Source organism: Haemaphysalis longicornis, unplaced genomic scaffold, assembly GCF_048455015.1.
Source record: "Haemaphysalis longicornis isolate Haplotype H1 unplaced genomic scaffold, Haemaphysalis longicornis Haplotype H1 scaffold_2, whole genome shotgun sequence".
Classification (NCBI taxonomy): domain Eukaryota; kingdom Metazoa; phylum Arthropoda; class Arachnida; order Ixodida; family Ixodidae; genus Haemaphysalis; species Haemaphysalis longicornis.
In genome coordinates this window covers 241,327,772-241,342,322 of record NW_027526295.1, presented here as the reverse complement: position 1 = coordinate 241,342,322, position 14,551 = coordinate 241,327,772, and the positions used below count along the sequence as shown (strand labels likewise).

General features: G+C 50.0%; 1 protein-coding gene across 1 annotated transcript in view; it reads left to right on the top strand.

The window, feature by feature from the left end:
* Nucleotides 1-59: 59 nt before the first annotated feature.
* The window catches only part of LOC144168577 (multiple C2 and transmembrane domain-containing protein 1-like), a 29,203-nt gene continuing 14,711 nt past the window's right edge, over nucleotides 60-14,551 (top strand). The window contains exons 1-9 of the mRNA XM_077697531.1: nucleotides 60-512; nucleotides 769-899; nucleotides 2,007-2,203; nucleotides 4,044-4,094; nucleotides 7,279-7,420; nucleotides 8,772-8,868; nucleotides 9,645-9,746; nucleotides 11,357-11,434; nucleotides 13,447-13,566. Of these exons, the coding sequence (XP_077553657.1) occupies nucleotides 60-512; nucleotides 769-899; nucleotides 2,007-2,203; nucleotides 4,044-4,094; nucleotides 7,279-7,420; nucleotides 8,772-8,868; nucleotides 9,645-9,746; nucleotides 11,357-11,434; nucleotides 13,447-13,566 (1,371 nt within the window). The remainder of the gene's footprint in view (nucleotides 513-768; nucleotides 900-2,006; nucleotides 2,204-4,043; nucleotides 4,095-7,278; nucleotides 7,421-8,771; nucleotides 8,869-9,644; nucleotides 9,747-11,356; nucleotides 11,435-13,446; nucleotides 13,567-14,551) is intronic.

Below are 14,551 nucleotides of genomic sequence, written 5' to 3'. Positions count from 1 at the left end.
GCGGACCCTGTACGCTCGTCGAGCTTCTTTCCCTGCTTGAAAGGAAAAGAAACGTCCCCATGGCGGTCGACAAGTCTGGCGACATCCAGGCCTGGTTGCGAGGCGTGGAATCTCCGGTGAAGCGAGACGTGGATCCATTTCCTCTGTCCGAGATACCGCTGCTCCCGAAGACGTCGCCGGGGAAGCCGGCTGCGCTTTCGCTACAGGAACCGCCGCCTGGTCGATTGCAACCCCCAATGGCGTCGAAATTTCCTCTGCGGCCTGTGCTGAAGAAGGAGCAAGCACAGCGGAAGCTGGCGGCCGACGCGCCCAAAGAAGCCCAGCACCCGGAGCATGGTGCGAGCACGTCGTTGGTTAAGAGCGCCGCGCCATCCCAGCTATTCGCCTGCAAAGAGGACTCCATGGTCCGGTTCCTCTTGCTGAATGGACGTGACTTGGACCCCGTGGACGACAGGGACTCCTGCGACCCCTACGTCGTCTTCAAGCTGGGAAATGAGAAGTACACCAGCAGGGTGAGACTGCTGCTCTATCCGATGCGGTAGAGGTTCCGCGCTCGCTGCCGTAGTAGTATGTCTGTGCTTTCCGTGTGTCATGCACGCTTCTAGGCTTAGCCGCCACGCCTTGTACGCTAGCGTACCGGGGCATCTGCTAAGGCCGTGTGCGCACTGAAGGTATATAGCGTATTACACCTGTCCTCGCGCTGTGTATACTATGCTCTCGAACCGAATTGCGGCACTCGACGTCTCTTCATTTCTCTTTCGCGCGCAGGTCATCGAGGACTCCAACGACCCCGTGTGGAACGAGCCATTCGACATTTTTGTGGGGAAAGGGAAGAGCTTCCTGCTGCAGGTCATGGTCATGGACAAGGACCCCACTGCAACGTCAGACTTCATCGGCAGGTGAGATCAACACACACGCGTGCGCACGCGTGCGCGCGCACGCACGCACACATATGTCACTTCCTCCATACATTAGAACTATAAAGTTTCTTCTACTCTACTGTGCGAGTTAAACTTTGTCGGTCATAGTTAAGCGAAACTATGGCTTAACCATTTACTTGGAATTGGCGGCATGCTCCTGTATAGATTTACCTGGCATGGAAAGCTAAGCGACTTTGCTCCTTACACAGCGAGTTTCATAGAAGACAACTATCTCCCGTCATCTCTTTCTCCTAGAAATTTCGAGTGGTTCGTAATTCTCAATTTTCCAGCCGAGCGGAATTCGTAATAACTCTGCTCCTTCGATCGATTAATGGCATGAAAGATGCATTTAGCCCAAAACATCTTCAATGTTGAGTCTGTGAAAAGTCCTGAAACTTGGGAAGAAGCAGCGATCGATCCCTGTCTACATAAGCCCATGATGCATGCTGCACTATGACGTGGTTTTCACGCACAGAAATGCTAATGCTTGTCGCATTCAACAGTATAGTGATTGCTCGAGCGGTGATTAGCGTAGTTTAAAAATCGGCGTGAAGCATTACTTGCGAATCTAGTTGTTCGTCCACGATTTATATGTACTTTTACCGGGTAAGGCTTGACTAGGGCAACGGTAGCGCAGAGTTTCATTGCTACCTCCACGTGCCGTTCGTAGTGAGCACATCGGTACTACTTGTTTCGGTGCAAATCACGTGGAAATACGATAGTACGGGTGGACGGACAGACAGACAGAAATTTCAGCGTTTACCTAGCCTAAGGAAGATCATCGCTTTCAAAAATGTAGTGCAACTCTCTAGGGTCTCTTCCGACATCGTTATGGTCAGATGGGAGGAGAGAGTTCGTTGCGACCTCCACACTGGACGGAGGTGGTTAATTCCCTGTTCACGGGAATCCATATGCTGCTCTCGCTGCCTGGCCCCTGGTGACCAGTAGCAGCTGATCCTCCGGGGCGGGGCTGGTCAGCAAGATCCTCCATCTCTCGTTAAAGGGTAGAGTGGGAGATGGGAGGAGCACGGCGCCACAGAGACCTGAGAAGACAGTATGCCGATCCCGAACATGGCTCGCGCGCAGGTTCAACATGAACCTCACCGAGTACGAGTACGGGGAGATGTACGAGGTGAAGCAGGAGCTGGACGACGACGCGGGCGAGATCTCGTTCCGCATGGCACTGGAGAAGGTGAATTCCGACGAGTGCTCCGAGGTCTGCGACATCCCCTCGCGACGCACGCTCGAGCTCATGCGCCGGCACATCGCCTCCATCTACGTGAGTGCACCCCTTCCGCAACAACGCCGTCTTGTCTCGCTGAAACAAGCCGTTTGCCCGAACTTCGCGCATAATCGCCTCCGCGCGTGGTCGTTCCGTTCATGCGTTATGTATACAAAAGAAAACGTTACTCACGTGGTTTGACGCTGCTAAGGCATTCACTTTGGTGACAGCTTATATGCATGTGCTCTGGTGTGCCCACGGGCGTATTTTACATTCTCTGCTGCCCCCCCCCCCCCCCCCCCCTCCCGCTCCCCCTGTGGTGTACTTTCCAATACCGAGAAGGCTTCAAGGAGGTACTGGCGATAGTAAGCACAACTGTATGCGATGGAAAAATGCGGGCAGGGCATCAGTAGGGAACATTTACTTCCTTAAGTTAGAGGACATTGAAGGGACCCTGCAACACTTTTTTTCAGCTTTCTTAAAATCCTAGATTCTTGCAGAACGTAGTCAACCAACACGTCCAGTACTTATATTAGGGGCGCTGCAAAGTACCTCAGGCAACAATTACAACTCTGAGCACATCAGATAACTTGGAAACTTGCTCGAAAGGTTTTTCTCTTTCCCGGTCTTGGCGTTGTTCCACCGCTCGAATTACGTCATTACAGCGATGTAGCGGCTATTGGCCGGCTTTCCTTCAGCTGCAGCAATGAGCGAGTTCGATAGACTGCTTAAAAATAAAGCTACAAAAGCGAAACACAAACGGGAAACGTGTCTCCTGATAAGAGCAAATCATGCAGTGCCGCTCCGTTCTGGCGATATAACTATAGCTTGCGTAGTGCTTCCACACGCAAAGAAAAGAGTAAATGCGTTTATCGGAAGCTTTGGAAGAGTCCCTTTAAATGACGGCACTTTAAAAAAAAAACAGAAAAAGAATACCAGAGAGAACAATACATTCAAATTAAAAATAAAAACATGGAATGATACCGTATTCTATAAAACATCCCGAGTGTCTTTTGTTTTCTATTTGCAAAAAGGTTTGGTCCTTCATCGAAGCTCCGTATAGTTAGTGCATGGCTTGCGGCACAAAAATAATTATCGGTCGTCATTATTTGATGATAGGCAAAGTTAGTTGCCTCGTCCGTTTCCTCTCCCGCCCCCCCCCTGGTCTCTATCAAAAATTTAAAAAGTTGCCGCTAACCCCTCACTCCCCCCCCCCCCCTCCTCTCTCTCTCTTCAAGCGTACGCGACTGCTTCGAACCATCTTCGTCTCATTGGTGCTCTGGATTTCCTCTCTCTTTCTCCACTTTCTCCCGCCTCCTTCAATCTCTCTCTCTCTCTCTCTCTCTCTCTCTCTCTCTCTCTCTCTCTCTCTCTCTCTCTCTCTCTCTCTCTCTCTCTCTCTCTCTCTCTCTCTCTCTCTCTCTCTCTCTCTCTCTCTCTCTCTCTCTCTCTCTTTTAAGTTGCCGAGTAGCTTATTGCAAAGTTATGTAAAGATTGAGGAAGAGACTATGGAAGGTAAACTGCGAAAGAGCATTGGAGAGTACGGGGTAATAGTAAGATGATTTTAATAAAACAATGATAGTCCAGTTCCTGGTGGACACGACAGTATAGTCTTCTACATTGCTTATTATTGCGTGCAGTCACGCTTGCCTCTATTGAGATTCACAGGCACGGATGTTTCTGCGTTTCGAAACTCTTACCTGGAGTTGCGCGCTTTTTGTAGCGAATACAAACAATATGAGCACGTGAGTAATTAGCTAAGTTATCGCGCCGCAAACTTTTTAGCGTTAACTTGTTGACGTGATAAGAAAAGAGGGCCTGGGGACACGTTTTAGCATATGTACGACCTTGGAATCCGAATTTTCCTCCCATTTTGCCTCGGTCTCACTACTCGCAGAAAGGGTGGAACATGGCGCACCATCGTCCAGACCTCGGCGAAGTTCTCGTTTTAGGTAAGCAGTGTATTTGACATAAGCTTATATATGAAATGAAGATCCTGATCGCACGTAAAAGTGCTGGTCTTTCAAAATTTCTCAGCAGTATCGAAGCGCCTGGCATTACCATCAGCATCATTCCCCAAGTTAGTATGTGTCCGGCGCAGAGGCGGTCTGTGTTTCTTCGCAAGATGGCGCAAATTCTCCAAAGCTCGATTAGACTTCGCGACAGCCAGACCTTGCCACCATCTTGAGGACGCCCCGCCAGTAAACCCATCACCGAAGATTGCGGGTTTTGGTCTCACCCAGGGCGCATGTTTCTCTCCGCTTTCTTTGTTTCAAACATTTGGAAGTTTCTATTTCCGCACAAGAAACAAATTTGCCATCCTTTCCTAAAGGAAATTAATAAAAGCGTGAAAGCTAAAATTGCGTCCAACCTTCGCTGAAAGGGCGGTTAAACGATCTTCAAACCTTCAAATACCCAAACCGCGAACGAAGAATGAACCCTGCGACGATTTTTCGCGCACTAAGTAAACGCATCCACGAACGATCCAAATGTATACCGATACGTGGCCTATGAGATTAAGGTATACCCTTGCACTCCTTCTTCGTGTTCGATGCTCGTGTATTGTCTTATCTAGAACCGTTCCTTTTTCGCGATTTTCAAGTAACCGTTTTGACACAATGGAAGCCACGTTTCACGCACGCGCAGTGTGTCCGGAGATCTTATCACAGCTTTTTCCTCAACCTTCCGGTCCATGGGGAAATCCATTAGCTTTTAGACAGGACGCAATCCGGACCCACTAAAAAAGCGTTCGCTTTAAAACTGACAATATACTTTCCCTGTGCCCTACTTGGCGTTCATGACTGCTGGTTTTCCTTGCTGCGTTCGACTCTCGATTATGATCAGCTGCGTGAGTAGCGAGGGGCTCGGTTTTGACACTCCTCGTGAGACGGGTAGCATAAGCTCCTGACAAGTCGCAGACGCTCAGGTCACGGCTGTGGGTGCGCCGCTGGCTACCATTCCTCTAGTGGCGGAAGATACAGCCGCCCAGCCACCTAGTTAGTATCATGGCCTCGATCACGTATTCAAAAGGTTCTTGTAGGGCCGGTGTATGTTTTTCTCCCCACCTTTCTTTCGAACATTTCGAAATATGTATTTCCGCACGAAGAAATGAACTGCTTCCCTTGCCCGCCTTGGCCTTCTTGACTGCTGGCGCTCTTTTCTGTGTTCAGTAAACAAGCCCGCATTTCCAATTTATGTATCTGTATAATAAGGATCGTAAGTTTATTATAATTGAGATCACGCCATATCTTTTTAGTGACATCACAAAGTTGAGGTGTCACTCTTCAATTGGGCTCAGGCTATATGATGACAAGCGCGACAATATTTTCGTTCGCCCCACGTTTGAAGCAGGGCATGTCAGCGCCTGTAACTAGAATGGAAAAAGGAGTCTCGTGCAGTTATAAATAAAATTCAACTTCGGTGGAGTTCACAAGGCCTGCGCACCCGCACTGAAAATTCTGTATTCATGCGTAGGCATTCAAGAGCTACTTCCGTCAGAAAATCGCGTGTCCGTCCGTAACTTACCGTACAATGCCCCTAATACAAGGCCCTAAGCTCTTCATTTTTTTTAGCACAAGACTCTACATTACTCCTGGAAAAAATTATTCTCAGAAAGTCATGCTCGTATAGTAGTGAAGCAGACTTTCTAAAAGCGCGGTGTATAGCAGTAAATCCCCTTGTACAGTGACTTGGTCCTCGTACTGTGCGCTTTCCCGCGTTGCTTTTGTCCATTGATGATAAGACTACTCATTAAAAAACAAACACATTGTCTCGGTTAACAACGGCGTCCGAAAAAGGACAGATAAAAGCACAACAAAAACAGAAGATAAAGGCGAAAGTCGCACGTAACCTCTCACGACTGTAAATGAATCACGCAGGAGAGCGTAGGATGATTCTGCCTAAGTGCGATGGATGTTCTTGAATGCTCACGTACCGTCCCAGAACTCCTCATTGGAACCCGCCGCGGAGGATCAGTGGCTAAAATGCTGTGCTGCTGAGCCCAAGCACGTGGGTTCGATTCCGGGCCTTTCTGATGGAGGCAAAAAGCGAAAACGCCCGTGTGTTTGACATTTCGGCGCTCGTCAAAGATGCTCAAATAAAGATGCTCGTTAAAGATGCTCGCAGGTGCTCAAAATTAATCCGGAGCCCTCCACTACGGCGCGCCTTACCGTCAGAGTAGCGTCGGCGCGTTAAACCTCATAATGAAATCAACTCCTCATTGGAGCTTCCTTGATTAAGATATTTCGATGAATGAAAGCAAACGTGGCAAGAAATCAAATTGCGATACAACACACGCTGTTCGCCCAGTTAAGGTCGCCTTCCCGCGCGGCGTCGCTGTTGTGCGTGTCCTCAAATCGCTTCTTTCGTGTTTCAGGCTGCGCCCTTCCCGTGGCTATAAGCTTCGCATTCCTGAAGCGAAATGACCAACAACCAGTAACAGGCAGCTACAAAGTTGTGCGAATTGTTTTGCATCTGAGCAGCTGAACAGCTACAAAACGGCTACCAATTTTCTTCAGTGGGTGTGCGAGAGCACTAGGTTGGCCATTCCTGGGCCTTTTAAAGCGAAAGCTTTCTTAGTGGGACCGATGGCGTCCTGTCGTAAAACTAATGCATTTCCCCATAGACCGGTTGGTCGACCAAAAAGCTCTGATAAGACCTCTGGACACACGGCGCATGCGCGAAACCGGGCTTTCAGTCTCTCAAAAAGGTTACTTGAAAATCGTTGAAAAGCGAACAGTCCCAGATAAGACGATACACGCATCTATCATGAAGGGGCACAGTAGTACGCCTTTACCTCAAAAACCACGCGTTTACTTAGACCGCGAAAAATCGTCGTATGTGCTCGTTCTTCCTTTGCGGTTTGATTGAAGATTTGACGATTGATGGGGCACACTTTCAGCAAAGGTTGGGCGCAATTTTACCCAATGTTGTGACACACTTTTGAAGCAGTTTTGATTTAAGAATGCTTTCGCGCTCCTTTCAGGTTTTTTACGAAAGGGCGGTAAAGTTTTTGTTGTTTTGTCCCACATAAAATCTGTGTGTTGCACGGGTCAATAAAATGACCTATAAAGTCGGGACTCGCGCTTGCCGCTCTCATATCTCTTTGCTCAAGCTTTTCTCTTCGTTTCTCGCCAGTGCACCGGGCCAGCACCATCGCCCCGCCATACGACGAGGACAAGCTGGACGCTTTCTGCGCGGTCGAGCTGGGGCCCAAAATGCTGTGGAACCGGGGAAACCCCAAGACCGTCAGTCCCATCTGGAACACCATGTTCCGCATGTGAGCCGCTATTGTCTGCAGCGCTGGCCCAGTCTGCAGCTGAAAGCAGTCACTGGGGTTCCACAGCTTTGTACTTAATTTCGCGGGCCTAGACATTCGCCACTAAGCATACAGCACATAATCACGGGCCCTAGATTTCGCGAATCCTTGAGAGCGAAGTTTGGTGCTTGAACCTGGACAGATGGCGTGCGTGCAATCTCTTTACATGCACCTTGCATGTCCGACCTTGAGCTTTTCTCCCCCGGCATCGATAACACCGTGACCAAACACGTAGAAGGACATCACATCAGTCCGTAGGTGTGACTCACGCTAACGTCAACATGCCAGCAATTCCTCCGAAAGCTTGCATTCACCCCGTCACAAGTCGGTCGCGGGAGAGCAAGGCCAAGATGATCTTGGAGAAATTTTGTTCTCAGCACGAACAGTCACTGCCATCACGCATTCGCAACCATCTTTCCGGAGTCACGGGAGGGGAAGAATCTAGCCCCACAACTGGGATCCACGTTTTAAAGCGTGACCAGTTCGGTTAGCAATGTCTCGATAGTCTGGACCCCTGAACCTGACATACCGGGGGAAATGAACGCGCTCATGCGTTGGCCCGAAAGCAGATCTTCCGGACGCCCGAAAATGCTGTTGGCGAGTCCCCCTGTCTTTCACGCGACACCAGGCCACGCTGGGGCGACAACTGCAAACGAATTTTTTTTCCAGCTCCACAAACTGTGCCCTTCCTCCACCTCGGCCCCTTACCTCGACGATTGCCCCTTCTGCGAAGACGCTTTCATTTTCCTGCATTGTGCATGGCTTTGCCTATGCATGACCCCTCATCTCTTTTTCAACCCAAGGTTCCAAGCCTAGCTGACGGAACAGCTCCCCACTCCACGCCTGATCTGTTACGACGAATGGATTGCGGCGAGGTGGTCGCTGTACCTGGAATTTAGCACATTTTGTTCTGTTATTCTTTTAAACAAATATACTTTTAACCCAACACTTTTACCGTACTTTTAAAAATGCCTTTAACCGTATACACTTTTAACCGTAGTAGGAGCGGTCTGCCTCATTCTCCCAATTTTAAAGAACTTTGTAGTCGAGTGTTGCGTTTTGCAGAACGTTGTGCCGGCGCGGACATTGCACCAATACATCGCTCCGACCACGGGCTACGTACTTCGCGTGTTATACTTGTTGACGATGTGGCGGGGCAGCGGCTGTTCAGCTTCACCTTCAAGTGGGTGCTCTAGTGTGGTGAAAGGAATGCACGCTATACCAACGTTGCACAGGCAGCAGTATCCGTTGATGAACGGTGGCTTGTGCATGCCTCACCCCGGTCTTCCTTCCCTATCTCTCCGCAACTTAGGAGGGTGAAGGATATCCACGCTGTGCTGCAAGTGACCGTGGTCTCCGACATGAAAAACAAGGATATCATCGGAGCCGTGGCCTTCCCGCTGATATCGGTGAGAAATCTGAGAAATCTGACTAGAAGTCCTGTGCAGCTTCCAGTCAGTACCTTCAAATGTCCAAACCGCGTTGCGAAACTGGCATCTTCGGGGAATTCTACCCCAATGGGTTAGCAGAAAAGGCTTTACAGATCAACACAAAATTATGAATACTTACTTCCCCAAGAATCGCTTCCGGGATTAACTCCTTGCAAGTTTACGTAGACGGCAATTCAAAATCGGAACCATTTGTAAAACAAATGTCCCCGGTATTGTGGGGTACGTCGTTAAAGTTACGTTAGGTTAGCCACTTCGCAGCGTGGTGGTGTTTCCCGACGCTAAGACGTAGAGAGGTAATTAATTGAATAATCAGGTAACTTTAATGTGCAAAGCAAGAACTAACGAAGATAAAAAAAGTGGGTAACCGATTGGTCCGTACACAAGTTGTGCCATTGGGCCGCGGCGCTATTGCGGAAATCCGTGATCTTTTAGGGCCTCTGACATCAGAAGTAACCGGGGAAGCAACTTGGCTCCCCACCAGAGACTAACTCGCAAGGTTGCGAAGCCAGAGCGCGGACTTCGTCGTTTGACAGTGCAACGAAGCACTTGAGCGGCAGGCATAAACTTCTGTCGGAAAATTGATCCTCCCGCGCCGAAACGATTTACAGAACATCGAAACCCAACCCCAGCTGTTCTAGTATAGACAAGTGGCTACTGCGAAACTGGGGCGGTGCGAGCCCTGCATGCCTGCCCTCCTTTCCTCACTCAATCCCTCTTCCTCGCTTTCCTTGTAGGTGGAGACGGGGAAGAAGCTGTGGTTCGCTCTGAAGGATCAGAACCTCGAGAAGGACACTGGGGGATTTATCCTGCTTGAATTGTACCTCATATATAATACCGTACGTGGCCCGCTTTATTTCTCATCTTGTGCGGATTAACGCACATATTGTAGCATCGCATAAAGTCGTTTTAAGTATGGTGCATACCCACTAAGAATAATGATTTAGTATTCGAAAGAATCGCTTAATTTTTGTGCGTTTGAAAATTCAAAACATATATTTGATATTGTTTGGCGACGGCGAAAGTGTGCTGTGGGGTATGGTTTCATCGAGCACGCTAACACGCGGCTTCTACATGTCCCAGTCTAAATAATACGCGTCTTATGAACCTCCCACTGGTTGCTGTATGCACCGGTCTGAAGACCCCATTGGCTGCGAAGCGTTAAGTGCCTGTGAACGTGGGTATGCATCGGCTGCGAACAGCCTAACGTGTCTAACGTGCGAACGCTGCACAATGAAAAGGAGCGTGGCGTTCACTTGGACCCTGTCACATTGGCGAAGGCGCTCCCTACCGACCTCCGTCGCCTCCGTCAAGTAGTGGTAGCGTGGTGAACGAGAGGCGAACAGGAGAGCTGCCTTGGCGTTGACGACAAGGAGCCCAGGGCTAACTGCTGTACTGCATGGCGAGAGGTGAACAGTGACGATAGAGGAGCAGCATAGCAGTCAAGGGCAGAGCTACGCTCTCAACTCATCCCCCATTGCCGGCTGATTGATACGAGCCACCGAAAGGGTGGAATTTACACACAAAAGTGCCAACGGACAAACAGCTCTTCCAGTGCTTAGCACATGGCCCGAACAATGTAGACACATACAAGAACACCCTTTCCCGCTCTCGTGATAGTTGGCGCGAATTGAGTATCAGCGAGTGAGATCTCAGCGAGTGCAGTCTGTTCGCAAAGTAAGGTCTCAACACGACGCCGCTAGAACCACTTTGTTCTGAATTTTGCAACTGCCGCGGGCGTGAACTGCCGCCAACGACGGCCCGCGCGGCAGACACGCTCCGGCTTGTCGTAACTTGTTTGAGGAGGGCGGGCTTTGCTGCACAGTAGAAATACTTCACCGCACTGCACTAAACTTGTATTGTCTACGCACAGGGTAGCGGTGCGCTGAATTGTAACAGCCCTCAGCGGCGTGAGTACGCGCCAAGCCGAGCCTCGCACGGTGTCCTTTGGCGCACCGTGCGGCGCCGCACGCACCCAGCAGCGCCGCAGTCACCATGGGCCAGGGGCTGTGCGTAGCGCACAGTGGTGCCCACAATACCGGCATACCTGTGCGCCAACTGGACATAAATTCTTTTACATTCTCAACTCCGAGTACTTGGGTGTCACCGGAGTTCCTTTTCTTTTTTCTGTGTGTGTACGTGTCAGCCGAGCCTTGTAAACGCAGTGAGAACGACAGCAGGAGCGGTATTGAGCTGCGGTGGAGTGACTTTGTTAAGCACGTACTTACTTGTGCCATAAAACAACCCAGCTGCTCCAAAGCATAAAGATTTTAAATAAAGCCATGCCCATATCGCGTTCCACGATACGTTTGGCCGGGAAATGTCTCTTTTATTCATGAGAGAAGAATGTGGAATGTAGGCAGTGCCACCGTAGTTGTTGTGAACGCTGCTTCGGTTTTAACATTTAGACTTAAGAGCAGTCAAGTCACGTGTTGCCTGTCTCTTTCAGCTGAAGGCTGCCGTAAAGTGCTTGAAGAAAAAGGATCCCGGCCCACAGGCTTTGAACGATAGGGAACTTACGAGGGCCGTAAGTATACGCAGACGGAAGAGTGCGCTTTGGGCCCGTTAGTGATGCCTAATTAGGCTAATCGGGTGGGTGGGTGGGTGGGTAGGTAGGTATGCTTTAGGTTAGGTTTTGGTAAAAGCCCATCGTTTTGCATCACTGTATCCAAACACAGCTCATAGTAGTACAGGAAAACAGGAAACCGGCAGCGAGTGTTTGGTGGAGCGCGCCACACAAAGGTTTACAATATTCTCCTTTGTAGCATCGTTTTAGAGCAAATAAGAAGAAGTGTTCGTGGTCTAGCTCCCTTTGAACAGCATTCTAATGTTTGCAAGAACACGTCTATGAACTGGGACCACCGCTGCAGTACCTGGGACTTTAAGGGGCCAAGCAGACAGAATGCAGGTTTGTTTTATCCAAAATATTTCGTGTTTTATAGTGCCACCAGCGCTTGTCCGGAAGCAAACGATGCTATTTAAGTTAAAATTTTGATTCTCCCGTCAATCGTGTTTTCATGACGTCTGCTAGGACATCACACGAACAGGTCTTCAAGCTGTGTCGGAGCCTTGTTTACCATTGGTCAACCTAGATGGCGCCACCATACCGCGGCGGGCCGTTTTCTGCCTTTGTTTTGTTTTTGACCGTATTTGTACCTGGCTTGTTTTTGTTAAAGTAGAAAATAATCGTTTCCTAAAACGATTCGCTCGACAAATATGGTCACGTAAGACACCGTCGCTTACGCCAATCGGCAAGTGTCGTCTGAGACAACCCCAAAGTGCCGCAGTGGTGTAAAGCATAGTGCGCGCAGTACCTGCCGCAGTATGCATCGGTACTGCTATGTTTACGTGTACTTTCGTAACGTCCACTGTTCACCCTCCACTCTTACTGCTATAAAAAGAATGTGCCGTAAATGTAAGCGCATGTAGCTCGTTCGGCAAGCCTATAAGCCCTGGCTAATTTGCGTTTGCTTTTGCCGGCCTTAGCCAATCCCAGAGCACATATAAAACCATAGGTTGTGTTGCGGGAAATAAGCTAGTGAGTCGCCCGGCTATTATATAGCTTATTTGAGCGAAGCGTGCCTCAAAAGTGGTGTCATTGATTCTAACGAGGCCATCTTTCGAATGAACCAAACTTGTGTTTTGTCTGCTGGCCCTTTAAGCAGGGCGGACAAAGGCAGTTATACTTTGTCTTCTCTCGAACCAACCTTGGTGTCTGTATGCTGACGCGCCTTGTTCGTAACGTTTCATATGTTAACGGCATCACCATCACTTAGTGCGCTGCTTCATCATCCGTCGCTCGTGGTTCAGTGCGCAGCCACGCCACACACAACTGTCATGGCTGCGCGCCTGGTCGCACGTCGGCCGTCGCCACACGCTACTTCAGTCAGGCTTCGGCACCGACAATAAATGTACAAAACCAGGAGCCATCCGTACCATGCGAAAATCTACCGTGCAGAAAAAAAAAAACATACGTACTGCACTGATCAGGATGTTTTTCCGAAGGAACGGAGGAGCAAACCGCGACCTTCCCACTCTTACCATCTCGAGGAGTGTTCACCTTAACTCGCACGCCCACCCCCTTTGGATCTCCACGAACCCACTGTGATCCTCATCTTCTTGATCCCGTACTGCTTTTCGCGACATACGTATAATAATAAGCGGACTTTCTCTGAAAGCAGACGTTACGTGCTAAGACGCTCGCGGGAAGGACCCCTGCAGGAAATGTTAGCATGTTTCAGCCCTATTCCCGCGTAATCGCTATAGAGTACCCCCCTCAAAACGCGCCTCCCGTCCATTCAGCTCTTTCAGCCGGGCCATAACTACGAGGCTATTGAACATCGGGGCACGGAATGCAGTTCGCCGTGTCAGTGGTTTTACCGGCACTGGGTAGCTCATCGAGGCCATGTGTACGCTGCTACCAGGAGAAATTCCTTGCGCCTTTAAGTAGCTCGCCCGGCACTTGGGATACCCTACTAGCAGGCGTGTATATTAGGCACGGCCCAGAGTGTGCGGAAGACCTTGTGCTTGACGTCGCAGGCCCTGACACGCAATATGGCGCGAGTGAAGGCGGCCTACCGACGCTTCAAGCGGCTCGAGAAGTACTTCATTGGCTGCATTCGCTGGGACTCCATCCCGCGCTCCGTCATCGCGCTCGTGGTGAGTGGCCCCCTTCGTACTAAATACGCACAAACAACAGCAAGACGGTGCCTTTTTAGATGCGACGCATCTCTTTAACTCGCCTTGTCCCGCGTTGTTGTCGCGGCGTAGTCCGCATCCTCGGCGCGACAGCTGTGCGCTCCGCCGCTCTCACCGCAGCGCCATCTGTGCGTCAGCGCGGTCAGCTCGCTCCCGTCGCCGTGCCAGCTGTGCGTTAGCGCGCAGCTTGCGCTCGATTAACACATGCGCATTCGCTGCTATGCGCTGCTCTCTCTCATTCCGCTGCATATAAACGCAGTAAGTGCGCCGCTCCGCTAAGTCATTCCGCCGCGGGCGCTCCGATGACATCGTCCGATGATTTGAATAACGCAACGGCAACCCCCGATGCGTCGCATCTACCCCACGGTTCCCCTCGCGGGAAGATGGTGTAATTTAAAATCAGACCTCTTCCACTCTGTGAAGAGGGAAGCCCAGCGAAGCTGTCGCTCTGGTGGGATTCAGCTGTATTGGGGATGTGCTGTGCTGAATTATAAGGACAGTGGCGCGATCTCTACGTCACTAAGGACACACACGATGGTGTTATGAAACAATGACGTTTTATTATTTCGCGGCTACGCTAATCAGGGCGCATGCTCTAGTCCGCCGCACAGGTGGACGCCGAAGAGCGCACAGCAGTGTGCAGTGTCAGAGGGGAGAGTGGCGTAGCGTGCAGCGAGGAATATACGCAATTCGGGAGAGACGGCGGCGGTGGAGCGAATAAAGTGGGGCTGTAATCATACTCCCTCAATACATAGCCATGCTTCAGTGCGAAGCACACACTGCGGGAAAGCCAGCTTTCAAAAACCAAGCTTACGCCGATTTTTTTAGGTCGGCTTCACCTGTAAACACAACTGCATTGCTCGGAAGGCTTTATTTAAGGGCAATATAAGCCATCTTGTATCAAAACATGGAGGCCTTAGGACAACTTTATTTTTATTTTTATTTA